This window comes from Zosterops lateralis (genome assembly GCF_965231275.1).
Source record: "Zosterops lateralis genome assembly, chromosome: 5".
NCBI classification, from domain to species: domain Eukaryota; kingdom Metazoa; phylum Chordata; class Aves; order Passeriformes; family Zosteropidae; genus Zosterops; species Zosterops lateralis.
Genome location: NC_139766.1, coordinates 54,747,858 through 54,775,074, shown reverse-complemented (window position 1 = coordinate 54,775,074; position 27,217 = coordinate 54,747,858). Strand labels below are relative to the sequence as shown.

Genomic DNA, 27,217 nt, shown 5'->3' with positions numbered 1-27,217 from the left:
ATTCTTTAGGCAAGATTTTTTTCACCAGCCTAAGGGCACCAACAGATATTGATAAATATGCAACAGAAATAGAATGAAAGCTGGACTCAATGCCCTAACTCTTCATATCCTAATACCTGCAGAAGCAGTTCTGGTTCTGTTGCTTTGCCTAACTAAAATTGTGCTCCTACATGAAATGGGTGCCACTGATTTGCATACAGAGCCACTCAGTATTTTCAGGACATGAATAACAAGCCCAGAGAATATCTTAAAAAATAATGTCCTGGAAAGCAAAGTACCAGTTAGAGCCTGGCCAAACTGAAGGGGAGCTGAAGCCTGTCAGCAGTGTCTATCTGAGGCAGTTCAGATATGGACTGAAATTCATTTGGATCTCTTTCCTGTTTGATAATGAGCCGTGCTCTGTTTCACCTCATGCCCAAGGATTTCACAGTGCTTCATACAAGTAAGGTGAATGGTGTCTGGATGCAGTCAGGCACTGAACAAGGGGATCTTAAAACTCTTGTTAGTGCAGAAGGTTTTCTGCTATTTCCAGGCTGTTCAGTGTGAGAAAGGGAAGTGGACTTCAATGTACCCAAGGTTATGCCTCAAATTAGTTACAAGATGGGAAGCGGTCACAAACAGTCCCCTTGTGGGATCATGGGGCTGGTCTGCCTACTTAAAAATAAAAGCTAGTCCTCTTTGCAGTGAGAAATTTAAGCCAATTTGTATTAAACATTTTGCTATGAGATCTGATAAAAGAAAAAAAAAAAAAAAGAAAACTTTGTGAAGCTAGATTAAGCAGTTTCTCAGCATAGTGGTCATCCTTTGATGTGATGCTTTAGAAGAGCTGAGGCAGAATGTGCGTTTTCTGTGGAGTTTAATAAAAATAAGGCTGAGAAACATCTGATGCAAAAATCCAAGGCTGTCCTCAACATCTAACACTGAACCTTAAAATTACCATACCTGAATGTGTGCAGACGAGTTGTGTTCATTAATTTTAGCAGCATCTGTGCCCATTTACACCAGCTAAATATCTAGTATTCAATATAAGCAATTTTCTTGTCCCTTTTCAATTAGCTCCATTACAGAAAATCTAATTAAATCATATCTTTTAGCAGGAACCAAGAATTCAAGAGCTAAATTTTTGCATTTAATTAAAACCTCTCCATCTTGAACTGTTAATTTCCTGAAAAAGATATCCAGTAGTGTTTCTTCTGATCCACTTAGCTCCTGAATGAAATGGCTTCTTTACTCTGAGCTGGCTCTTGAAGTGTACACTTAGGCACCAACTCTGGTGACAGTCTCAGAAGATGATGGGAATCATAGCTGCTTTTCTCCTCACTTCTGGATAAAATCTCTTCAGATACAGCTTGTGTTTCTTCTGGGCCCACAGAGACATCTGGATGACCATCAGGAAAGCAAATATTCCAACTAGCAGGGAAAAAGATTTAAAGAAAAGGATCATGTGTGTTCTTTCAGTGCCTGTTTCTGTAAGGTAGGGTTTATGGAAATATTTACAGTTTCTTCTGTGGGCAGAGACAACTCTGCAGTTCCTCTGCAGAGGAACTACATGGCAGTTGCTGATGTACCATAGCCCAAGGCTCAGCCTCCACCTCAGAATTGACACATATTTCTAGTTAACTTCTGAACTGTAACATGTCTTTGTTTCTACCTCTGGCTGTGAACCGTGACAGGGAGCTGTGCTGTAACTCCCTGCTGTGTGGAGGGAGAGCTTGGCCCAAAAGAGTGAGTAGGCAGTAGCTGCCTGATCCAGCAAGTAGCCACCAAATAGGGGACAATTGTACTGCATTTGCATTTTGCAAATTCATTATCCTTTGGTGAATGTGGAGGTGGTTAGTCAGAAACATCCATTTACCATCCTGTCAAGTTACATCTGGGACAATTACAGCAAGGATGAGTGTGCAGCATATGTTGCTGCTCCTGCCATTGTAGAGACAGCCCTACATTGTCCCCAAACTTTCAGATAATTTCCACACCAAAGCCTGAAACACAAGAATATTTCATCTTTTGAAACAAAATTTCAATTTAATTTTTGCATGATGCAGTTTAACCCACTTTCGAAATTCATTCCTTTTTCATTTGTAAGCCACATGGGACTACTTCTTACAAGTAGTTTTTATAGGTTTCTATTTTGAAATTGAAAAATAATTAAAATGTGAATATTTTGGAGAACTCAGTCCCAGGGACCTAATTTTTGTGAGTGTTTAGGTTTCTAAGGATGCAGCAAAGTACTGAGCAAAGAGTCACAAATGCTACTAAGCAGGCTGCTCTTACAAACATCTTGGAGATTTATCTCATGTGACAAATTTGATGGCAATATTTCATATACTATAAACTTTTTTGGCAAATTTTAGGTTTCCAGAATTCTCTTCCACAAATACTTTAAATGCTGTCTTCATTCTCTTTCAAACTTACCTGGCAGAGTTTGTGTCATCACTGTGAAACTAATCCAAGACCCAGCCTGTTGCAAAGAAAAAGGCATGGTTAGTTGTATATTTTATGTAAAGCAAAATGGCAAGTTTTCAAAAGCTTCCCATGGAAAAAGAGTGTGGTACTTGTACTGGAAATGGGAGATGAAAAATAGTAAGAAATAAACCACCCCCCCCCTCAGTGTGCTGGATGGGGTGAAGAGACAGGTGGTAAATCTTTAGATCACTGAGCAGACTGTAGTGGAGGGAAATATGGACAGAAGTCCATGTGAGAATGATGTGAGGGAAGAGGAGGATCTGATGGAGAAACACTTATGGGAAAAAGGAGACTGACATACAGAGCACAAAGATTGATGTGCAGAGGAAACTGCATGGAGGTGTTGCAGATTTTCTGCAGACAAAGGCTGAAACAGAAACCACCTACCCTTTGCATATAAGCAGAAGAAAGTCATGTACCTCATATGTATAGTTGGGACAGGATACCAGCAGGAAGAGCCACGTGAAGGGGTTGTAGGTTGGACTTGGAAAACAGGTTCTATTTCCTTCTGAAAAGGAAAAAAAAAAAAAGGTGGGAAAAACCAGAACCAGTTTCAGTATAGGGAGAGGGGAACTGAGCCTTATCACAGCCTGCCTATGTAACAGCAATCCCTTGGGCCAATGCTCTAGGGTAACCTGTTAGAAAAGTTTCATTGAAATCTTTTGAGGTAGCAAATCTGTATTTATCCCAGTAAGAAAGAACTTAAACCTATTTTTTTGGCTCTTGCTGCTTTTAAACTGATTTAGGCCCCTTGCAAGAAATAACATAGGCAGTTTCCTAGTATGGAAACATTCCAGAATAGAAACTGACTTCTGTGTGTGAAGTTGATCATACTGTGGTATTTTTTGGAATAGGGTGTTCTAGTGGGGAAATTACTCTATTAGTGTCTGGAAATATATTTTGCTTTCCAGTATATATTGTATAACCTTTATTCTCATGACACAAATTGCTAAAACCCCAACCCTTTAGGAAGATACATATACATTGATGCCTGTGTAAGTATTCATGAGCCTATCTCTGTGTATTTGAATATATGCATGTACATATTTGCCTGAGATGAATGTGTCTAAAAACCCTGGGATATAGCTTAGAAGTTTTTAAGACTTATTTAAAATTAAATGTATTTATGTCAGTCACCAGTATGCTTTAAAGAACTTCAGCGCTTAAATCCATATTTAAATAGCAGTTGTGTCTAATTAAGATAAATTTGCTATAAGTTTTGAAACAACAACAGTGTTGCTAATGTTTCCTTGTCACAATCTTTTGAAGGTGTTAGACCAATAGCAGAGCTACTACTTTATCTTTCTTTCTTCAGTGGATGTAGGTACATAAATTACTGTACACCAGCAGAAGATGGATAGGTTAAGGAACAGGAAACAAAGACAGACCTGAATTGGTTTGGTGAGCTAAAGCTACGTTGATAAAGTGATTTCCAGCTTCACACATCTGCAAGACATTAAAAACATATTTTCAGTTGTATGCCTAAAAGGCTGTGGCAATTGTGCACAATGCATAACCAGAGCCCTCCCCATTACAACTCAGTCTCTGTATTCAGGAAATATGTATTCCAAAAAACAGCCTGTGATCTCTGTCACACACACAAGTTCCAGTGAGCACTGAGGGTGCAGCCAGGGGTGAAAGCCCCTGGCACATCTCCATAGAGCTCTGTGCAGCCAGGCCTTCAGTGGGGTTCCCATGCCCAGCAGGTGCAACATGTTTGGCCCTGGGGAGAGCAGGGAGATTCCCTGGTTCCAAGGAATTCATCAAGATGCTCTTCTTGATTTTTCCTGGATTTAATCCAAGCTGCAAAGAAGCAGGTGAAAAGCTGACCTCTGGTTTTGTAAAGATGTCATGACTTAATATCCCTACCCCTCTTCCTACACACACTTTCAAAGGTGTTGAGCAAAACAGGAAGGAGAAAAAAGGGTGATTAAAAAAAGCAGTAGTCTCTAAAAGGCAGACTGGTTGAATGGACAGTAGTCAGGGATTGATAAAGGAAGAGAGCCAGTACTAATCCTAGTGCTGGAACTCTCTGGTTATGCCATTTCCAGCCATAACCAGCTTCTCAAAGCTGGTCTCTAACATTTAGGTATTTCAAACCTTGGGAAGTGATACTGTTTCTCCCCATTTGGTTATACAGCCTGTAGTACAGGCTGATTTCAGATTTGCTTCAGGCTTTCAGTACTTCATCAGTTACAACTACTGAAGAATGAAGATCAGTATTTACCCATGTTTAAAATGGGAACTGGTAGGAGAATCAGTTCAAATTCCTGAAGAAGATGACCTGTCATCACAACTATATGATTTTATGGGTTTTATTTTTCCTTTGCTCTGTGAGGAAAACTAAAATGGTGTACACAGTTCAACCTCAGGCTGAATCGAACTTTTTCATTAATTCCTGTGTTTGAAGACTGATTTGTCCTCTCAAACTGAAAAAAAAAAATGCAGTGTTAAAAAAGTTGCATTTTCTTATATAATTTGTCATTCTATATTTTGCAAGGACCAAAAAAGTTTAAGAAATTAAAATAAAAAGGAAAATGTTAAAATTAGAAATGTTGAAAGTGTGAAGTCACAAAATTAATACCAAAAAAGAACTTCAATTGTCATTTTTAAGTCAATTCTGAAAGTCATCCGTAATAAAATTTTGTTAAAGCTAATTGAAAGAAATGTGTAACTTCATTTTATATTGAAATGTATTATCTGAAAGAACATTGTGGATAGAAGAATTGCTGAAGCATTTCCTCTTTTTGGCAGATATTTTTATTGGGTTTTTGGGGAAGATTTAAATCAGGTCTATTAGTAAATAGACCTGTTATTAGCTGTTTTTTCTGCATGGGTAGGTAGTTACAGTTCAAGTCCTGCTGTCCTTTTAAATTCTTTTAATTCCAACTGACTGACAATCCTCTATTATAAATACCAGATGTAAAAGACTAAATAGCCAGAAAATGAAATTCCATTATAAAATAACATATTAGAAGCTATAACTCTAACCATAGCAATGGACGTAATTTTAATTTACATACTCCCAATTATGAGCTGGGAACATGATTTGTTTTTCTGATTGCTATTGTTTTAAAGAAATAGGTTTCGTGGTTAAAAGTGGTTTTTTTAAACACTGCAGCTAATGAGATGCCCATACTATTGTGGACCAAGAGATATCCACACACTATAATTAACCCCTGCTAATTCTAAGTAAAACAAGCTCTGGGCATTTCTGCAGGGATATTTATTGGCTTACCTTTGATTCTGCAGCTGCATCCTGCTGTGATTAACTCCTCTGTCCCTCTTTAGACATGTGACTGTAATGTTCTACATTAAGAACCACTGCTAAATTTAAGCTAGTACTCAATTTATCATATATAAAATATGGGGCAGCAGGGAACAGCAGAGAAAAAAACTGATGCTATTAATGATTATTAAATATTGAAGCCTATGCACTGTTTTTCCCCTCTGTATATTCCAAGTGTACCCTATGAGAAAAATAACCCTGCAAAGCTTAATTTCTCTAAACATGAGAATCTTTCAGAAGGGCCTGCAGAAACTCTTTATATTAGTCAATACTGTTGTTTACAGCACCTGCAGATGTATACATTTAAATCAGGATGTGTAATAAAGACAAGACTTAAAAGAGGGTGAAAAAAGAAATCTTCCAAATATTTTATTCATATGTTTTAGAGACCTGTGAAAACAGCTTCACATTTTTTTATTTTGTATATTGACGTTTTAAATTCGTTGTCTAGGAACCTGCCAACACAAGATCTAAAAAGGGAGAGGTCTTGAGTTTCCATGGGTAGGGAGTTCTCAGAAGAGCTGTAAGAATTCAGAGCCCAGACCAGGTGCTGATGCAGATCTTAAGGGGGTTAATATTTTTATAGCAAACACCCCCAACAAGACTCATTACTTTGCTTGATAGCAGCATTTTCCTTACAAGCTACAGCAGGGCATGTTCCACTGATGCAGGGAGGGATGTTTCAAAGGGAAAGAAGGCTTTATCTAAGAAGAGACTTTGATGAGGACTAGTTTTGCTGGTAGCACTGAATATTCGGGCAAGCAATTTGCTTGGATTCAAACACTCCCTGAGTCTGGGAAGGGTGCACACTGCAAGGTTCTGAGTGTCCTGCTGGCTACCAATGCCACAGCCTCCTGTCTCTGCAGTACTGGGTTATTGCCTTTGGCTCTAGAGCCTCATGGAGTGTGTGAACTACTTCATAGAAGTATTTTTTTTCTCTTTGCTGTACCTTATTAGAGCAAGAAAAGCTGAGAACTGCATGGAGAGACCCAAAGACAAACACTGCCAAAACTGTGACCTTTAAGGGTCCCTATTTACAAAAGCATTTAAATATCACTAACGAGCTTTTGAATGTTTTTTTCTGAATAGCGTTTGCCTGAAGGAGCCTAGACATATTACTGTCCCATCATCCTGTCATATTTCTGGAAACTGTATCTGATTTTCAAAGAGGATGTTTTGGCTACTGGCCCAGCAGTTCCAGAGGACAGAGAGGACATACATTTCTATGTGAGAACTTCTTACCAAGCCTCTGTCTCACTAAACAATTATGTTCAAACAGCAGGTTGGGTAGTCTCAGCCATTCTTCATCAGCTGCACTTTCCCTTGGCTTATCCCATTTTGGCAGGGTTTATTTATATCATTTTTAATAGCTGTTGATGTAAGTTATTCAGGGTACACTGAACTATTGCAAAGTCTGCTTAGCAAGTAATTCTTCAGTGTTTTAAAAATGAGAAGTTTCAGTTTGTCTAAATATTAGTGTTCTAACACAATTACCAGTAGTAATAATGCTGATGGTGTTCTCACAACTCTCAAATACAGTTCTTCAGTTTAAACTCTGTGTAGGCAAATATTAGTAGGACACTTCCTGACTGAGAAACTTTAATAGATTAGTACTAAATCCAGTCAAAATAGACAAGGCTGTGAACATGGACTTATATATATGTATACACACAAATGCACAGAAGCATTGCTGATATTACTAAATTGTGAGTTAATCCTATTCCATGATGATAAATAAAACTTCATTTTTGTACGTACCAGAAAAGCAAGAGCAGCATAAGAAACTTGTTTGTGGCCAAATGCTAGAAAACAGAGTGAAATTATAAATTGCATTTTACAGTATGCACATGGTTTGCTATGGGTGAAATTAATCTAGTGCTGAGGAGCAGAAATACTTCTTTCCTGACAGGCTCTGCAGAAAGATTGGATATTATCACACACAATATGAAGACAATACAAACAGTAACAGCACTCTAGAAATGCCAGTTTTACACCACTGATCTCAAGGCAGTTTTACCCAACTGTTTTTAGTATATGCCAGCTTCATAAATCCAAGTGTTTTGTCAAAGCAGCTGGCGAGGGTGAATCCCTTGAAAAGGCAAGGAGGGCAGCAGAGCAAGGGTCAGTGTCAAAATCAGGCTGAGAATCACAGCCTTATCCATAGACCCTTCTACTTCCATGAGCAGAAAACTCAGTACATAACCTACCTATTGCCTATTTTTTACTTTAGTAGTGAGGCAGTAGTAAGGCTTTACTACACAGTCACTGCCTGCTTCACAGTCATGCAAGAAATATATTTTACATTCGTAAATTTTAACTGCCATCTGGTTGCCCTCTCTTTTTTGCAGTTGTCCCCAGACCAGTGTAGGGCTCTACCAAGTTCATGTCCAAAGGTTTACAGTTCCCAGGCAAACCTTGGCCATAGGGACACAAACCATGTGTACATACCTCACTTGCTTGATCATGTCTCATCAAGCCTTTACTTTTGAGAACTCCTTGTTCTTGGCTGGCACAGGACTCCATTGTGGTGCCAAAGGCATTGTAAGGCAGTGGCAAGCAATTAGAAATATTTCTTCTGGATGCTTTCTCTTTTGTGTCTTGAACAAAGAGTTTCCCCTATAAAGAAGCTGCACTTATTGATTTGATAGCCCAGACTGCTAAAAACTGTGTCTCAGGAGGTTTCTGCATTGTTTGCAGTATTGTTGTTAAAGCTGCACCAAATCCAACTGTCATTCTGTGAATCGCACAATTTTGAAATGGAACTTTTGTGCTAGTTTGAAAGAAAAGCAGGTGTCACGTAGGAGAAATTTTTGATTGAAAAAACTTAGCAATTTAACTGAGTGTAAATAAAAATGGCAAAGCAAATGCTTTTTCCCCAAAGTTCATAGATAAATCTGAGATACAGAGGAAAAGAAAGATTAAGGTATAACAAGGAAAATAAAGTAGCAGAAAATAAAACCTGTGCCAATTATTCTCAAAAGAAGCAAAAGTTCAGAATGCAAACAGAAAAAAAAATCATGAAGGAACAGCAGTGTAATAATAAAATATGATGAGAGGGAGCAAAATAATGGATGAAATCCAAAATTTTTTTTAAAAGAAATCTTTTTGTTATCAGTGGTATGTGATGGATTTTTACTGGTTTCTCAGGGAAGAAAAAAATCAAAACCCTAATTTTCATGAAAAGGATGTATCTTTAGCAAATAAATATCTCTTCCAAGAAAATGCAACCAGCTCTAGTTCTCTCCTGCATTCTTTAATACAAATGTTGTGAAGATGAGCAAAATATATTAATCTTTGTGTTTTCTCTAGTTGTCCAAAATTTCCTGTTCATAACCTGGACAACGACTGACTATTGCTGAACAGGCACAAACATTCCATGGCGCAAAGCAGAGGTGCTTCCAATACAATAATCTTCCTCCCGACAGGGAGCAAAGACTTAATTTCTGGCTAGATCAGTAATATGATTTACTGTGCGACCAATTTCTTGATTTTGGAGGACTTCAGGTTGCACAGCAAAGACATTTTCAAAGCAGGTTTGTCAGTTTTGTGTCCTACCCATACCTACATGGTGGTGTGTACCGTGGGTGGTTGATGTAGTATGCGATCCAGGATGTGAATCCCCAGTAAAAGGCACAGCCCTAGAACAGACAGATAATTTTTTTGAAAGGGCAATAAGGAAGTACAAACTGTAACTTTATAAGTATAAATTCTCCCAAGTGCAAAACCCAGGTGACCATTGAAAGGCTTTGCAGTTGCTTGTGAGCCTTAGAATATATATCTTTCTAAGTTGCTATGAAGCCAGTTAAAAAAAAAAAAAAAAAAAGGGGGACATAGTATAGATTTTTTTTTTAAATTGTGTTGAATGTGTTTTATTCCTGTTGTAGGAATTGGCACTTGTTTTCTCCTTTTTTGACTTTACTGCTGAAGATCACTTTTCTATAAGTTGTGCTTTTAAAAGTCTAGAGCTGGTTAACACAGCTGAGCTGCTACTGTATCTGAAATGCAGCATTTCCAAGCAAGACAGAGCAAGACAAACAGAGTGCTAAACCAGGCAAAACAAAAAAGGAGTAAAAGTGAAGCCCCATATCGTAGCCATGTGTTAATCTTTTTCACCAAAATCCTAAGTGTTTAAAGGGAGGTTCTTTACATCACACTGAATGGGATGGAGGAGTGATACAAAATGGCCAAGATAGAGTGTGTGAAATAAAGGACAAGAAGGCCTGTGAGTAATCACACCCAGTTGCAATTCAGGAGGCTTTGAAAGAGAGAATACCTGGCCAGCTCAGTATCTTCCTGCCTGGGGCCTCCATTCGTTTGAGAATTTTTTTTTCTACTTGTAATTTGGTTTTCACTTCCTAGCACATGGCCTGTCTCTTGCTCTATATTTATATTGCACCAAGGAAGCAGTGTATGATTTCTGTCAACACTACTAGATGTTGCAGTAGCATCTATCACCATAAAATAGCATTCAGTCTGAAAAGTATCCTGGACATGACAATAAGCCCCTTGGGTGAATGAGTCAAAGGGGGCATTTACATGCAGGAGCTAAAATGGACATTGATTTCAATTTATGTCCTTGGGGACATGGTCCTGAAATCCTTCCTGTTATCTGTTATATTTTCACTAAATATAATTCCTAGAGCTACAAAATAGATTAATTTTTATTTCCCTGTACTCTTCCAAGGACTACTTTGATATGAAGATATTCTCTCTTACACAAGTTGATAAACATATTGTCACCTTTATCATATTTTTCAGAGGAGTGTGCCCTTCCGAAAACTTGTGAACAAATAATGTCTCCAGAAGATGTCTGATGTAGTGTAAACAGTGACAGAAGCAGGCCAAGCTGCAAGGGGGAAAAAAAAAATGAAATAAGGGTAAGTGAAAGATTGTTTTTATTACTTCACAGTTAATGTCATGAAAGGAATAAGAACTAGTGTTCCAAAACTGTAATCGCATTTAAAATTGTGGGATTTAAGATATTGTCTTAATTGAAGCATCTGGAACCAAAGATTAATGGAATCATTTTCAGTGTTAATACAAAGTTGCTTGCATTTCGCAGGGAAGCAACTTATTTTTACTAGCCTCAAAATAAAAAGAGCTGCTTGAGCTCTGAATGTGATGCATGGTCCTGACAAGACATTTAGACAGGACAGCTGTGTATACACCTAGGCGTCTGATGTGCTTTTCCAAAATATGTTTCCCACATTTTAAGGCCACCTTAATGCTCCTGTAAGATGTGTCTGACATTTAAAAACCTTCTGAATATTTTCTGAACGGTTTCTTTGTCCTTTGCCAACTCAAGTAGCTGCATGGAGGTAGTTTGGGTTTCATTTCCTTGCAAATGCAAAATGAGATTTTGTTGCTAAATTAATCCATTCTGATGGCTTTTTTGTTGCCTGTTATAAAGAAATCAGGCAATTGTGGTAGAAATTATTATATTGATTCTCTTTTGAGGAAGATTATGAAACAATAACAGGCATTGCTGATTTGCTTCTGAGAATGAGCTGCAGCTCACAGTGATTGAGTTTCAGAAACAAATGTCAGGAGTGATTCCTGATGGCATTTTATCTTGGTTACATTTACCGTACTGCTATAACCCGTCTTGCTGCAAACCAATTATAAGACATAAATGAAAAGTGGTTTTCAGCATGTGAAATCTCAAATAATTTTATTATGCATCGTGTATGGTAGCTAAAGTCAAAGATTAAAAAATTTCAAAGTAATTAAACCAGAGAGAGTTGAGCTAAGAGAATTTTGAACAATTAACGACTTATCCGAAGCCTGGAGCAAACTTCCAGACTTGCTGGAAATCTTAAAATTAATTTGGCTTAGGATGGGGACCTCAGATGAACCTGTTAAGGAGTGGTCATTGGCAGGATTCTGCACAACCCTTGCCCATGTAAAGGAAGGTAAAAGCATTGCAGATTCTTCTGTGCTGCCAGAAACTCTCTCCTTTTAAGCATACGCACAAGAGAAGGAGGACAAGCATCTTGCAGCTCTGGATTTGAATTCAATTATTCTGTGTTCTCATTCCCAGCTCCACTAACTCCCTTAATGTCTCTCCAAGTGCCTATTCTTCCATCTGTAAATGGCATTATCACTCACTGTATTTCTCCGCTGTGTACCAGTTCCCCTGATTCTGCAATCACAGTGTGGAAGAAGTGTGTGGGAAAGCTGTACAATCCTTGAACCTCCCAAGTCCCTGTGTGCTCTCCTATAAGTGGCTCAGTTTATGCAGGTGACAGGCTTCCCTTGATCATTTTTCACCCTTCTGCCAGGCACTGATCACCCACAATGGGGACAATTCCACTGAAGGAAAGTTCCTTTCAGTGTGAAAGTTCCAAATCTGCCTGATGTATTCTACCGCCGTCCTGTGGAGACGCTTTTTTGAGTTTTTTGATCTGATGCATGACATGCACACCTGTTGAATTTTCTCCTTCTTGTGTCTAGGTGAGAGCTGGTGTGGGGGTAGTTATCTTCTTTGCTGGATGCTGATGCTGCTCATCTCAAGATCAGCAATGTGCTATAAGGAAACTGGGAGTGGGGCACCTGAAGTCTTGCCTTCTCTGTCAAGCATTACTTGGGGTTTTTGTTTCACTTTCTGACTTGATGTCAAAGTATTTGGGGAAAACACTACATCTCCATGATGACCAGGTGCAGTGACGGTTGCTGGGATCCCATCTTTGGTCAAGCTAATGAGTGCTGCTAAAATGACAAACAGGTACTGGTAATAACTGAATCTGACATCAGGCACGCAGCCTCAGCCCCCCTGCAATATCCTCTACTCAGGAAATGCAATCTCCATCCCTTTGGTTTCTCATGATCCAGGGAAATAATTCACACAAGTGCCACTTACTGAACCACTGGGTGGCGGAAGTTCTTCCTGCTTTCCACTTGATCATAAATAGTCGAGAGGCGAATGTAAAAGAGCAGATATATGAGAAGAGGCCCGGTGTATTCTGTTAGAAAAAACTGGAAATGAAAAATAAAATAGCTGTGGCAGAGTAGAAAATTATATCAGGAAAGATAGAAAGTGAGAAAAAGAATACTACTATCCACAAACCCTATTCATTCTTCCAATGACTTTTGGCTTCATTTTCAGGATTTAAATGACACATAGGGCATTCTTCTGCAGTCTCTTTAGCAAAGGAGTAAAAGCCATCTAGGAAATGAGGGATAGGTTTCTATACAGAAGAAAGAAGGTGGTCAAAATCATAGTTATCTCCTCTTTATATTTTTGGCTGTGCCATCAGGTGCCTATTTGGAATCTAAATAACACTGAAAATCAAGGCCAAGAAACTGAAGGCAGTTTGCTTTCTGCCAGTGATTTTTGCAATTAAGTGGTACATCAATTAAGAGCCAACAAGGCATGACAAAAACAAACGCAACTTTGAATCCTGGTTGCTAGCAGAGTCATCTGGAAGGAAGGCTATCCTTGCTTGAAATTTGGTAGAGGATGGAAGAGCCAGGACCAGCCTGCCTGGTGCATGGTGCTTTGAGCTCTTTTTTGGTGACTGTGTGGTTCTCCTTCCTGTGCAGGCACCAGCAGGAGTACCCTATGGTGGGCAGACTGGAAAAAATACTCTACTGTGGCAAAAACAAAGAAGAAATCATTTCATCTCACCATTGTCACCCCTGCTAGGCACAGAGTTGAGAGAAGGGGCAGGGAGAGAAGGCAGGGTTATGGAGATGACATGAGCTGCCCTCAGTTTTAAGGTCTCATTTTGGTTTGGTACAGTTTGTATTGCTTTTTGTTGGGGAACATTCTTAAGCCATGCACAGATGAAAGAAGTAAAATAACATTAGAGTGATGAGACATCTAGATTTGATCACCTGTCCCCACTGGACTGAATCCCAGAATAAAATGGAAGTGGTGTAGTCCTACACATATACAAGGACTGGTAAATCATAACTCAAGTGCCTATCATTGCTTCAGGGAGAAAGATTTATAACTGATGGATTAATTGGCTTTGTAGTGTCTATTGGCACTGCTGTAGAATTGTGATGAATAAATACCTGTGGCTTAAGGAAGCAACACTGGCTTTAGACCACCTTTCTCAAAACTAGTATTTGGCCCCCCAGCGGGCTGTTATTCTAATCACTCTTGAGAAGAGCATTGAAAGAGAAAGGTTTTCCTGCAGAAATATCTGGCAATTAGGCTCCCTTTTCCTCTGTTACAGGGGGAAACCTTTTGAAATTTTATCCTTTCAAAGCAGGATAGTCTCCAAAAGTTACAACAGACTTAAGTGTCCTCTACCAGGGGAACTTCAAATTCCCTATTGTTCCAAGTGACATTATGACTCCTGCGCTCCATTTAGACTCTGCATGATCCCCAATAGCAGGTGTTTGTGTGTGTGTAAAAATATTTAATCTAGAAGTCCAAGAGCACTTTAATCTAGGAGTCCAAGAGCACTTTTTGTGGAATATCTCACAGCCAGGGGCTTATTAGAATTTTGTTCTAATAGCCATTAAATGGGTCTGTTCCAAAATGTGAGCCCACTGTGTTTGGCACTCTGCCAACACTGTAAGGGATGGCCTCTGCTATTTAAACCTAACAGACTAAATCTTGACTGTGGTGGTATAGGGGACAGAGGCACAGGTAATGTCTGGGCAGGTCAGGGGAACAGCCTGGAATAAGCTGGAATTTCTTCAGTGTAGCTTTTTCTCTGAGCCATGAGCTGCACCACAAAGTACATCTGTAGCTGCCAGCTTTCATGATTTCTTTGGCACAAGCACATTACAAACCAACCATGAAGAGTTTGGCAGGACATAGCACCAAGCTGTGCTTACTTGTTACTGCACCAAGTTTTCCTCCCTTACCCCCAGACTGATTTTAGATGCTGAAAGGAGGAGTTTCAAGATTTAGTAAAAAATCCAGTCTCTCTTTAAAAGCCAAAGCTCCAGACACCGGATAACTGAATCCTTGTGATGGGGTTTGATGTAGAAAGGGGGGGATGCATGAGTGCAATTCAGAGAAGCATTTGAGAGCATTGACAGCAGTTCTTGAGCTGGGGTTTGTGGAGGTGAGCAGCATCAGGGTGCTCAGGGTGTAGACAGGGTTCAGTCTTGTCTGTGTGTCAGTCGCCTCAGCCATGTGGGGGCAGGTGGTGCAGGGTCAGCCATGGGATTTGCAATCAAACTGGGCACTGTCTGGCAGACAGGAGTGTATTTGCCTTTGTCATAACTCAGTCACACTGGCACATTGTTAAGATCAGTAACATTCTGTTTTAGAAGATGAGGGTCAATTTGCTGCAGTAGTTGTTGTAGTTTAGTTTAGGTGAGTTTCAGACTCTATCTTTCTGTTGCATCTCCCATGGTGCGATAACTGCTCTCATTCTCTGACCCACTGATTTTAAATTTGCCATAAATTAGTGACTAGGAAAAACTAGTTCCAGAAAGGCAGGCAGAGAAACTGCTAAAAATTCCCATGAGTTCAAGCAGGTGAAAGGGAAAGTCTTAGAGTCTTAAATTAACACAACATTACAATTATTGGTTCTACCTACTGGCAATCAAGGGCGAGCACCATTCTTTTACTATTGATTCTCAATTATTATATGCAATTTAGCCTAACTAGTATCTTCATACTCATCCTATAGCTGACTAATTGCTGGGCTTGGGGAGTTATTAAGTGTGTCAAGGATCAGTTCAACTCATCATTTTTATAGGTGCTCAAAATTAGTCATTCCTGCTGACGCACTCTGCAAAAATAGTAATCACATTTTAAACAGAAGCCTGAAAGTAGTAACAGTGTAGCTTGTTGTTTCTGAGAAAAAAATAATATCACTTTATTTAAAAAACGTGATCACTTAAAACACAGAGCAGATTTATCCTGTAGAAATGTAAAAAGAAAAAAGTAAAAACAATAGACAAAAGCACCAAACCCCAATATTTAGAAGAAAATTACTTTTTCTTTACCATCTTGTGGTCCTGCCTAGATTATTTTGATGTATTGGGTGCAACCAAATATGCTGATCCATAATAAGCATGAATATCTTTTCCTAGAGAAGCAATATGTCTCCATAACAATGAGCATAGCTCAATAGGATTTAACTGTTGAGCTCATCATTAACTCCCTGAAGAGAGAAAATAGGAGATTGCCTCTTTTTTTCCACATCTGTACACTCTTTTTCATATCTTGCACAGTGTCCAGTTATCTTACCTTTCTTCTCTCACCTGCATCTGACATTATATACTCTGTAGACCTCTTATTCTCAGTAACATAGAGAAAATGCTCTTAAATTAAACTATTCTGGAATCAAAACTCTCCCCAACATGGTCTCCATACAGGTGCTAAAAATCAATCTTCTTTAACCACCTCAGTTATGAGATCCTCAGAGATCTGTTTCAGTAACCCCTAAACTGGAAATATCTACTACGTAGACATCAAAACTGAGATCCAAAACCAGTCGAAAGAGAGCTAAGTAGGAGTTTGCATTATCCAAGATATGATGGAACAAAAAGTAAAACAATACAGGAGAGCTAATCTGAAAACCAGGAAAGCATCTCATCTTGCATAAGCCAGATTGTACCTCCTTCTTTTATCTCTTATTCAGCTCATCATGCCAGGGACACCTTGCTGAATAGAGTAACAGCCAGGAATTCAAATCCCAGACCTTGTGAGTCAGAGAGTATATTTAGGGATGTTTAGCAGACATTAAAGGAGGTCTTTAAAGTTATTGGAGGGATTTTCTGGCTGGTAGGGGTGACATAGTGCCTGACACTATCCCAACAGGTCTGCTCAAGAGAGTAGAAAGGATTTTCATGTGAGTTAAAGTACCATGTGTACTGGCTGGGAAAAGGCAGAACAGGACAAAAGGAAGTTGTAAACACAAGCAGTGGAGTGGAGGGAATCTGAAAAAAGTCCAACCAAATCTTTATAAATGAACAACCCACATACTAGTGTCTTCACATGAGGGCATCAGCTAATTCCTCTCTGTAATGTTTATGACCTGCCCTTTCTGTAAGATCACACAACACACCCTATCTTGTTGCCTTTTGGCATAGTCTCACATTATCTCATTTATGACAAGCAGCAGAGCTGAGGAAAGGCCATACAGCCTTTTCCACACTGATCCCTTCCTGCAGATCTTTCCATGCCATGTAGGGCCAGTTTCCCACTCACTGGTGCTGCTTGTGATGTTTTCTCTTCCACTGCCCATGGGATGTCTGGATGGAAGCAGAGAGCATGGGATGAGGATAACACCTGCAGGCAGGACAATGCCTTTGGGTCACTGTCTGTAGTCCTCAGCACAGCAAGAGATACAGTACAGCTCGAGCATGTCTTGGGTAACTCTGATAGAAAAGCAGCTGTGATATATAAATTAATGGACAGGGCTTAGTTTCTCTGATAAATGCGAGACAAAGGCAGTAGTTGCAGGTCTGAGCCTGAAGGTCAGACTGGCACAGTACATACTGCACAAAGAGGAAGATCTCCTGCTATGAGACAGACAGACTGTTGCTATGTGTGAGTGTACAGAGAAAAGCTGGGATTTCAGAGAAACCCAAGAGAAACAGGCAGTTAAATCCTCCCAAGTCCCCAGATCACATTAAACTTAGCATATAGCTACCTTAGACTCGTTTTACAATCCCAGTCCTAAGTACTCTTGAGCTGATGATCATTAAGAAACATTATTAATTTCTAGTCTAATTTCTACTTCATACGCTTTGTTACCTCATTAAAGGCTGTACAGTTACCTGGGGATGATAATGGCATAATTTTAGCACCATCTCTAAATCTTCACCTTTGTAAAAGTTTTATATTTTCATGTTTTCAAAAATCCACTGCAGCAGCAATTTTGCATCAAGTAATACAGTTCTTAAGGGCTGCTTGAATATTCAATTACTTTTTGTTCCAGTTCTCCTGGAAATGGCTAATGCAGTCTGCAAAACTAAAAATGGTCATGCAGGGGCACCTGAAACTTCCCTTGTCTGGGCGGATTTTGCACTGACTTGGTATCTATGAGTATTTCAGGCTGCTGCTCAATATTTACTTCAAATACCAGAGATAGGGGTGGATTTGCTGTAGGATTTTATAGGCAAACTGCAGCTGACTCTGACCAGTTTCAGGAACTGGGGAGTGAACAGTGATGGACACTGTCACTGAGTCAGGCTTGTGAATGCTCCATGGAATAAGGGAGGTGAAATCCCATCTTCCTTCTGTCGCTTCTCCTAAGACTGACCTGTCTGAAATCTTGGCATCAGACTATTTCTTACTATGGTCAACATTCTTCCATGAGACTACAAGCCATTTCATGCTTCTTACTCAAAATAAAAACAATTATTGCAAATTAGCAAATGTTATTCTTACCCACACGCATATATGTGTGTTGTATATGTTTGTAGTGATACACATTGAGTGTAGAATTCAAGTTCTGGTTGTAACCAAACACCATTGTGAGTTCAGATTTGCTGCCAAATCTTTACAGGTCTTTGATAGCATTTTGAAATCTGCCTTATAATGTGCATCATTTTAAAATGTGTATTTATCATCTCCTTTGTAGATACATAAACAAAATAGTGCATTTTAAATACCTGGTTATTGTAAATAACCTCATCTGTGCTTTTCATCCAGAAGCCTCAAAGCACTTGGCAAGGAGGAAAATACTGTTATTTTCTTGCCAGTGTTTTTGGAAGCTGAAATACAGAGAAATTCAGTGACTTGTCAAGAGCGTCAGGCAAAGGTGGATGAAGGGGCACCTGGTCCTCTCAAACTCTGGTTCAGTTTCTGGTTCACTGTGCTGAACACTGGTTCACACTATGGTTCACTCTTCTCTGTGCCCTCCTCACACCCTTTATGGGGTTGGGCAAAATTCCCCATACAAAATAATTGTGCCGGGTTTATGCATTCTAGAGAGACTAAAACCACTCAGATTTGCATAGATTGACAAAATGTCAACCTCCTTAGTTACTCTGAATACAAATAGGAAAATGTCTACATTTACCAGCTCTGTACATCAAGCATCTCTTTGTTCCTTAAGTAGCAGGAAGGGTTTAAACATAAAGTTATGTATAACTGAAAGAAACATATTGTTCTATTTATGTTTGCTGAATTCCCTCTGCCTTCTTTTTTGCACTCAAAAAACTAAAAACTCAATAGTATTCTTATAAATACTTAGGCATCAGCCTTTCAGTCTTTACTGTTCTTAACAGTAACTAGAACTCTTAGAATTAATTTTTCTAGTAGCTCCCTAATTCCCTTTGGCAACTGAAAAATTGACACTCTGGCATGGTTCATCATGAGCTGGTGGCATTTGTTGCTGAGACCAAGAGAAGTTATTGCAACACTGTTTGCATTATTAGAAGCAGCATCTGAGGAATCCAGATCAGCCAGCTGGGCAGTTTCAGAGGTTTCCTCTTCCTTTATCAGTTAACTTCATGCTGCCACTGGGCAGTAACAGAGAGCCAAAAGTACATGTAGCCCAAGGAAAGGCACAAACAATATAAAACCATGGCAAGAAATCAGGCAAATGCAAGCTGTTCTCTCCTGATAACACTGGAGGTTGAAAAATATTAGACTTAATTAAATGAAAAATAAGAGCAATCTTGCATGTGGTTTGCCTTTGTGAAAGGTCACAATGTTTTTTAGAAGTTCACAGCTTTTGACTGAGATCTGCTCAAGACTTGGCCAGTTGTACCAAGGTAGAGCAACACTTACTGTGTGTTCAAGCAGAAACCTCTGCCAAGTACAAACTGTTAGCTGTAAAATAGAGGTGCTTTGCATTACAAATAATTGTAATTGGAAAAGGTGCTGTCAAGGAAATAGTGACTTCTTTTTTTTTCCTGGAGATCATCTTCTATACCAAATTATCTATTGATCCAAGAGGCTTAGCAATGAAAAACCACTTGATGATATTTCTGTCTTTGGCACTTTTTTTGTAGCTGTTCTTAAGCCACCCACAGATTCACACAAAATCAAACTTTCTGTTTATTTGGCACTTCTGCAATTTTTTTTCAGGTATCCACAATTCCCTGAGTGTGTTATTCAATTTGTAGGGTCCTAGTCCCACAACTAATTCTGTCTGAATTGACCACTATGCAAAATATGCAAACCCTGATTTGTATCTGTTGAGAACCATATTCAGTGACATTCTCTGCTATGGTAAACAGATCCTTAGCTCTCTCTCTTACCTGGACCTCAAATTCCTTCCTAAGCTATGATAACATGAGTTTTCTTACACTTACCATCTTTATACTGGCTCACTCACTAGTTTGCTGGGATTCCCAATCCTCACACTTCTTCAAACTCCTCAGATCCTCTCTTTTTCCTTCTGTTGTAATTGTCTGTCTTTTACATCCCATCGAGAGGTTATAAACCTTTACTGAAGTCTCTTCTTCTGTTCCCAAATTAGGGAAAATATCTTAAGTTGTTCCCCGTGGGGAGTCCAAGTCTAACCTTGGTGTAGAGAAGGTGGAGAAAAGGACGGGTTTTTTCAGTTTGCTGGGTTTTTTTTCCAAAGCCATCAGTAGACATATTGTTTCCTGTCTCAATCATCCCATAGACTTCTTGGGATTGTTCCACATTTACAGGACCAATGCATTGAGCTATGCCAGACAGTCAGAGCAAACTGCTGCTCCCCTGTTCACCAACAGGACTGAAAAACTTTGATTCAAAAGAACAGAACTGTACTGACCAAAACACTGCTTTCCCCTTGAGAGAACAGCAGCCCCTCCTCACCTGCTGTGCATAACCACAGAGCTTCTAACACAGCTTCCTGGCTTCTTGTTCATTTTCCACAATATCGAACTTGGTGATAAATTTGCTTGCTCTCTCAGGAGAGAATAGATCAATTAGTGAAAAAATGTGGATTTTCAGACATCGAAGATGCTCCTGGGTTTAAAGAGGTATTAGTCTCTACATTTCTAGATCGAGCAGAATCTTTTTCATTGGGAAATTCGAAATGGAGCAGTTCTGCTGCCAGCTTTACTACTTTAAGGGTCTCAGGAGTCAAAGTACTTAAGCAATCCCTAATTTTAAATCACAGTTAGAAAAAATAGTTACTGAAGTACTGTGTTTCAGGGTTAATATTCTGAAATTCAAAGGCTTAGAGGTATAATTTTTTTTTTTTTTTTTTTTTTTTTACAGTTCTATGCTGTTTTCTCAGTTCTGCTTGGATCTTTTTGGTAGCTGGCCCAGGTAGCAACAGGACAACAGAAGCTGATAAATCAGAAATTGCAATCATTGCTCAAATAAGGAAAGCTTTAGCAGCAGTATGAATTTGAGCCAGAAGAATGGATTTTTTTCTGGTTTTTCTTCTTTTCACTACAGCAGCAGTGTGTATTCTTAGCAGTAAAACACCAGCCATGCTTCAAAAAGTCACCATGCCACATTGCAATTATGTAAAAAGAGGTGTCTGTCAAACATGCTTAGGCCCAAAATTGCATAGAGATTAAAAATAAAAGTCATCACTCCAATAGTGGGAATTTCAAACATCCCTGGGGGTGAAATCTTTACAGGGCCATATATAACAAATCTATAAACTCAGCTTCCATTAGTATCTCTGCAGCCTCAGTCAGCAGACCTCAACTATGCCCTCCAGGCAGGGTAAAGAAATTGGTAAGTCTTGTGCAGAAGTAAATTATGTGTTTCAGGTAATATTTGTTTTATATAAAGGAAGGGAGAGTAGAGCAAGAGTTCTAACAAATTTCATGATACTATGAAACAGGTTTTGTTTTGTCCATGAATTATATTCTGGAAATCAGCCTTGAGGGCCTCCTTTCTTCTAAAAGAGCCAGCTGAGGTTTAATATCTACTTTTATCCCAGAAAAGGACCTCATTTCTCAAAGGAGACAGACAAATATTTGTTCCAACGGAGGAGAATCACAAATCCCTCACCCCAGTTTGTCCTCCTCCCTCCATCAGAGCAATTCAGCCTCTAGAACTTGTTGAAAACTGGTCAGCCAGCCTCAGAGCTGTGGTATAACCTGGGCCCAGGGGAAGCCTGGAAGTCTGGCCTTTCACAGCATAAAACACCAAAAATATTTTTGGCCAGTGTGCAACCGTGTTTTAGGAAAGCTGAGGAAGAAGAGGAAACATCCTTCCTACAAGGTGTCAGCCTCTGGCAGAGGGATTGAGTAGGCAACAGGAGACAACAAACCCTTGAGCTGCCAAGGTGGAGTGTGACAAGTATTGTAAATCTGAGACTGTCCGTGCTCCAAAAAGGAAGCTGAAGTTTCTTGATTTTCCCAGAGTTATTGATACACAAACTTTTTGTTTGGGAACAGACAGCAACATCACTTTTTTTTTACAACATGTTTGGAAAGGGTACTGCTCCGAGGAGATGGAGGTCAATACTATTTTCCCCTTTTAAAAACCACAAGTCATTGTCTTGGTGTAAATCCCCAGCATTGGTGTTCTTGGTCCTCAAGTGTGATCTCCAGTGAGGTGACAGAGCCACAGAAAATCCAACTCTGTGCTGAGTGTTCCCCTAGACAGACCCCTGCCCAATGCATTGACCTCTGGAGAACCAACATGTCTCCATGTTCTTCTGCATCTATTTTTGGAGTCCAGGCCCAAATGTGGCCCTTTATACCTTAGCTATCATTTTGCTGATGAGATAAGAACATTTTTATTCTGTGCCTTGTTTATTTAAATGTAAAACCTTTAAATCAGAAGCCTCCCTCACTGTGTGCATAAATCTGGTAGAGCATCAAGGGGGATGGGAGCACAGGACATCTAAAGACAGTAAAAATAGCAGTAAAACTACACATCCTGTGTACAAATGCATTTCTAATTGCTGTTGTTAGAATACAGTCTTTTATGAACCTTTTCTCTATTGCTATAGACTAGCTATAATATAAAAGTCTCTTGACTGTTTAAGTGACGTGGCTAGGAAGAAGATTTCTCCTACTGAGAATGGAGACAATTTAGAATATGGAGCAGAATGGGATAAGATGAATATTCAGAAAGTCATGGAGTCAACTTTTTGCATGCAGATTAAATCATAAAAAAAAAAAAAAGCCTCTGCCTGCAGTACCTACTCGTGGTCATAACTGCAGTATTTATAATGGGATATTAAGCTTTAGTTATGTTTCTGTCTTAGGCTACATAAACCACCAGGAAAAGGGAGAATAAATAAGGTTCTTGCAGATTACTTAATTGTAGCAAACAGGAAGCTGAAGTAATCACAATTTTGCTTTGCAAGGAAATTCCATGGTTGAGAGGTGGTGGGATGGATTTGTGAAGGAAACGGGACTAGCATTAATTAGTCTGGCCCAGTAGGCCATTAATCAGGATGGAGTAAAACCTCAGTGAACTCACAGACCTCCACTCAAACAGGAAGGTCACACAGTGGGAAATACTGTAGCTCCACTGAAGTAAAGTGCTGGTCACACCCTGGAGATTCGGATCCTTTCAGAACAGGGAAGAATGGAGACAGGTCATGTTCTTCTTCACAGGAACTAAGAGCTGCACAATTTGTGCAGCTCAGGGCTAGCTGCTCCATAGGAGAGGCAAAATTCACATGATCTCAAGCAGCTGGGATGGATATGTGACCTTATAGAGCTGATCGAGAGGCTGACTTTTCCCAGGTCAAGGGTTACTGTTGTGGCAGTAACCTTCACCTTGAGTCTAGGTTGTAGGGATGCTTCCTAACCTGTAGTGACCTATTGGAGAGAGAAACTGGACTATCACCTGCTCGCTGCTCAAACACCTGATACCAAAAGCTCCATCTTTGTAGGCACAGCCAAGGAAGGCCAGTGGCTTGTAGTCTCTCCATGTGAGGAGGGTGGGATCTGTGGGCTGCCTGAGGTAAGAACCTAATAATTTGGCCAACAGCCATTATGCCAGTTAGCAAAAAATTCACTTGCTTCATTAAAGGAATTCCACGCAATTAGTGTTTTGCTTTCCATTGCCATGAGTAGTCTTATCATGGCTTTTATGGCCTTCAGGAACTGCAGTTCTGTCTTACCCCTGTTTCTCACTGCAGAAATTGGGAATCTCATTACGCAATGTACAGATGTGGGCTGTGTGTTACTTCAGCTAGTGCTGTACATGAAAATTGCAGCAGAAGCTTGGTCAGAGTGATCGTCAGACTTCTCTCAGCTCCTCTACATGTGTCTGCTGCAGGACATTGGAAAGGTCTCTTCTTCTCCCATTCCTTCACTGTCCTTCTACTGTCTTCTGCCTTAGGGCCGTGAAAGAATTTAATCTTTCACTTCTTACTTTCCCAAAGGAGCCTGTAAGGCGTAGAGTTCCCTATATCCCATTTGAGTGGATTGTGCTGCCTCTCTCTCAGCACTCTGACCTTCCAACAGCCGCTTATAGGAAAATAACTAAAGTCAAACCAGATCTACCTACAGCATACAACAGGCATTGTTGTCATGGCAAATGCTTTTATTTAAAAGGAGATTCAAAAGTTTTTACTCTTGAGCCTGGCTGGACATCTTCTGCCTAGAATCCTTGGTAGAAGAATCCTCTCTCAGAGCTGTTCCTTGCTGAACAAAGAGTAAGGTATTTCCATCCAATTATTTTCCTGCATTAGTAACAGGATTACTAGAAATCCATTTTTTTCTTTATATCCTTCCACTTTCAAAGCTGAGGAGTCTTTCAGTAAATTAATGTATTTGGCTACAGTTCTGCACAGGCATATGAGCCCAAGATAAGCTAAAACTGTTTTTTAAAATTGATTTTTTTTCCTCAGGCAATATTTTCATGTTCCCCCTCTAATCTTTAATTGGAAGTCAGAGTTAGCATATTGATAACTTGGCTCACTCTCCATTTAATTCTGTTTTGAGTGCTGATAAACTAATTACACTATTTTACATAAGGAAGCACAGGCTGAGGAAGTTGAAGCAATTTGATGCCAAAACACATTGCCCATTAAGATGTATAATACTGCCTGTTACAAGGACATACTTACTGTGGTCCAACCAACCTGCTGACCCAGGTCTGTAAAATACAGTGTAATGATGGAGGAGACAGCAAGGCTTTGGATGCTGACTGAATCCTTCAAAAAGGGCCCGTCTGTAGTGACAAAAATGGAAGAGGAGATAGTGTGAACAATGGGTACTCTCTCAGGGGCTTGGCAGAATGCTGAGGCTGCCCTGCTAGTGGTTCAGCTGTAGGCCCAGCTTGGACTCTGATTTACTTTGGTGACTTGGTACTTACTCTCCAGGTTAGCAACTAAGAGCTCTTCCATGAGGGTTATTCCCTTCCTATTTTAACAAAAGCATGAGGCTGCCATGACACAGGGCAGCACTGTGTCACAGTTGTACACTGCTGTCTCTGTTAATCTGACCCATTAGAGACAGGCCATGCAATCACACAGACAACTCCACAGAGCACTTCTTGTTCTGTCTTGCAAGACTAATGGCAAAGTCCGTGTTACACAGTGTCTCCCTCACTGACATATTTTGCTGAAGCATTTGCAATCTCAGGCTGTTTTACAACAGGCAGCTCCTGATGATGAATGCAACTTGTTGGGCAAAGGCTCATGATCCAAGATGTCTTTGCTAGCTGTCTAACCTAGGCAGACCAGGTGTATCTGAGCATTACACTACTGTTTGCAATATTCTGAGCCATCTGCTTCCAATCGTAATGGATCTAGAGTGTGCTGGCAGACACATGAAATAACAGTATTTGGTCTCTCTTTTTTTTTTTTTTTTTGGTTGGTTGGTTGGTTGGTTGGTTGGTTTTTTGGGGGTTTTTTTGTTGGTTTTTTTGTTTTGGTTTGGTTTGGTTTGGTTTGTTTTCTTTTGTTTTGTTTTGTTGGGGTTTTTTTTAATATAGGCAGTGAGCTGGATATTGGAAAAATCCAACAGCCACTGGCACAGGGTGTTGCCATGGCTGCAACACCTCTTTGCTCTTTTTCTTTATATATCGTCTCCCTTTCAATATACGTTTGTTGACTGTTTACATCAGTCAGGGTGCTAAATTCCATCAGGTACTGAGCCCTCATTTTCCATGGTTTTGCAATGCTACACATCCACAGACCAAACAGCAAACAGCCTCTGGCAGCTTTATCTTCCACTGCCATGTCCACCAAGAACTTGTGGACTGACATAGACGCTGCCTCTGGCAGCCAGCTGCATCTTCTGGTGAGGCAGTGAGCAAGTATTAAAACAGCTAATGCAGTAAGAGAAGGAAGAGAGTGAATGGGCCTAAAACTGCCTTGTCTTCATTATGTGATCATGCACTGTATTCTGGAACATTTCCCTCAGTGGTTATGAAAACCATTAAGTTCCTTCATTAATGAGAAAACTAATAAGTTGACAATTGATGTCAGTTAATGAGAATGTACTAACAGTTCACCCAATAACACATATAGAGAGAGCAACACTGTGAGGAGGAGAATCTGCCAGAGGATTAGTAATGCATTAGATGGCTGTATTCAGCCAAAAGAATACTCACTGCGTTCTAGTTGCAGGCCAACACGCGATGGGTACCACTGGGGACCTGTTCCAATCACAAAGCATGGCTGTTAATTTCATGATAAAAAAGCTAAATTTCTGTTAGGTTTGGGGGTCGTTTGTTATCTGATAGCTACAAAAGGGAGATGGAATAAAACCACCTTTTTTTTATCTTATCTGTACAAGGAGAATACAAGAGAGCTGGGAAGAGCACACAATACACACATTAGAGCATAAATCCCTTCTCCCTGAGTGCTGGAGAAGCCAAGATCAATTCTGAACACTCCATCAGCACAGCTTGTGTGTGCAGCACTGGGAAATATAAAGAGGATACTGTTTATTACTGTATTTGCCAAAACTTTGTACTAAATATATCAGTCTTGACCCTCCTTCTAAAAATATGCCTGTGCTGGAGTCTGGTCCAGAATTTGGTGTTTCCCATTTAGGAATATAAAACCTGACTAGAGATGTGAAGCTTGTATTAATTCTCTCCACAAATTAGTCAGGGAAACAGAGACACAGAAAGTAGAAGCACATGGGTAGCAAATACTGGGTGACTTTTGACTTCCTTGATACCCTCAACTTGAGGATGTTTCCTTGAAGTAGATTTTTAAATGCTCTAGTTTAAAGATCATTCCAAAATGCACAATAGCATTTGGCCACTGTTATTGGATTCTCTTTGGTGATTTTGAAGAGACCTGTCAGGTTGGTCAAACAGGTACAGGTCTCCAGCTGCTTCTGTTTCCCTTGGTGACAGAGTGAGCAGGTAATTGCCACCGACACACTGCAGAGGGGATCGTGGCTGCTCAAGTTATTAACTTGGCCAGCTCTTTAGTTCCTCTACACAGAAGGTTGTGCTTCTACAGGTGTGCTGCTGAATGGACAAAAAAAACATTCCTCCTTTGCATGACAAGGACAAGTAACTTTGCTTAACCCATACACACTCTCATTTGCTGTTGAAAGTTTTTAGGGCTGACCTAGCACATTTCTGGGCTGACCTGAAGCAACGTGGTGAGAACTTCCATAGCCCGTGGTGTTGACTGACATTTGGGGGAAGCCAAGATAGTCAAGAAAAGTGAGGAACCTGCTGTAGTATCACCACCTCCAGCCATT

The 27,217-nt window shown here is 39.8% G+C and overlaps 1 protein-coding gene across 1 annotated transcript in view; it reads right to left on the bottom strand.

The window, feature by feature from the left end:
• Positions 1-435: 435 nt before the first annotated feature.
• Positions 436-27,217, bottom strand: part of TECRL (trans-2,3-enoyl-CoA reductase like) — a gene marked incomplete at its 5' end in the record, with an annotated part of 58,271 nt that continues 31,489 nt past the window's right edge. The window contains 10 exons of the mRNA XM_083861856.1: positions 436-1,410; positions 2,416-2,461; positions 2,886-2,971; positions 3,855-3,912; positions 7,514-7,557; positions 9,321-9,393; positions 10,496-10,601; positions 12,615-12,730; positions 24,616-24,719; positions 26,106-26,150. Of these exons, the coding sequence (XP_083717982.1) occupies positions 1,283-1,410; positions 2,416-2,461; positions 2,886-2,971; positions 3,855-3,912; positions 7,514-7,557; positions 9,321-9,393; positions 10,496-10,601; positions 12,615-12,730; positions 24,616-24,719; positions 26,106-26,150 (806 nt within the window). The 3' untranslated portion in view covers positions 436-1,282. The remainder of the gene's footprint in view (positions 1,411-2,415; positions 2,462-2,885; positions 2,972-3,854; positions 3,913-7,513; positions 7,558-9,320; positions 9,394-10,495; positions 10,602-12,614; positions 12,731-24,615; positions 24,720-26,105; positions 26,151-27,217) is intronic.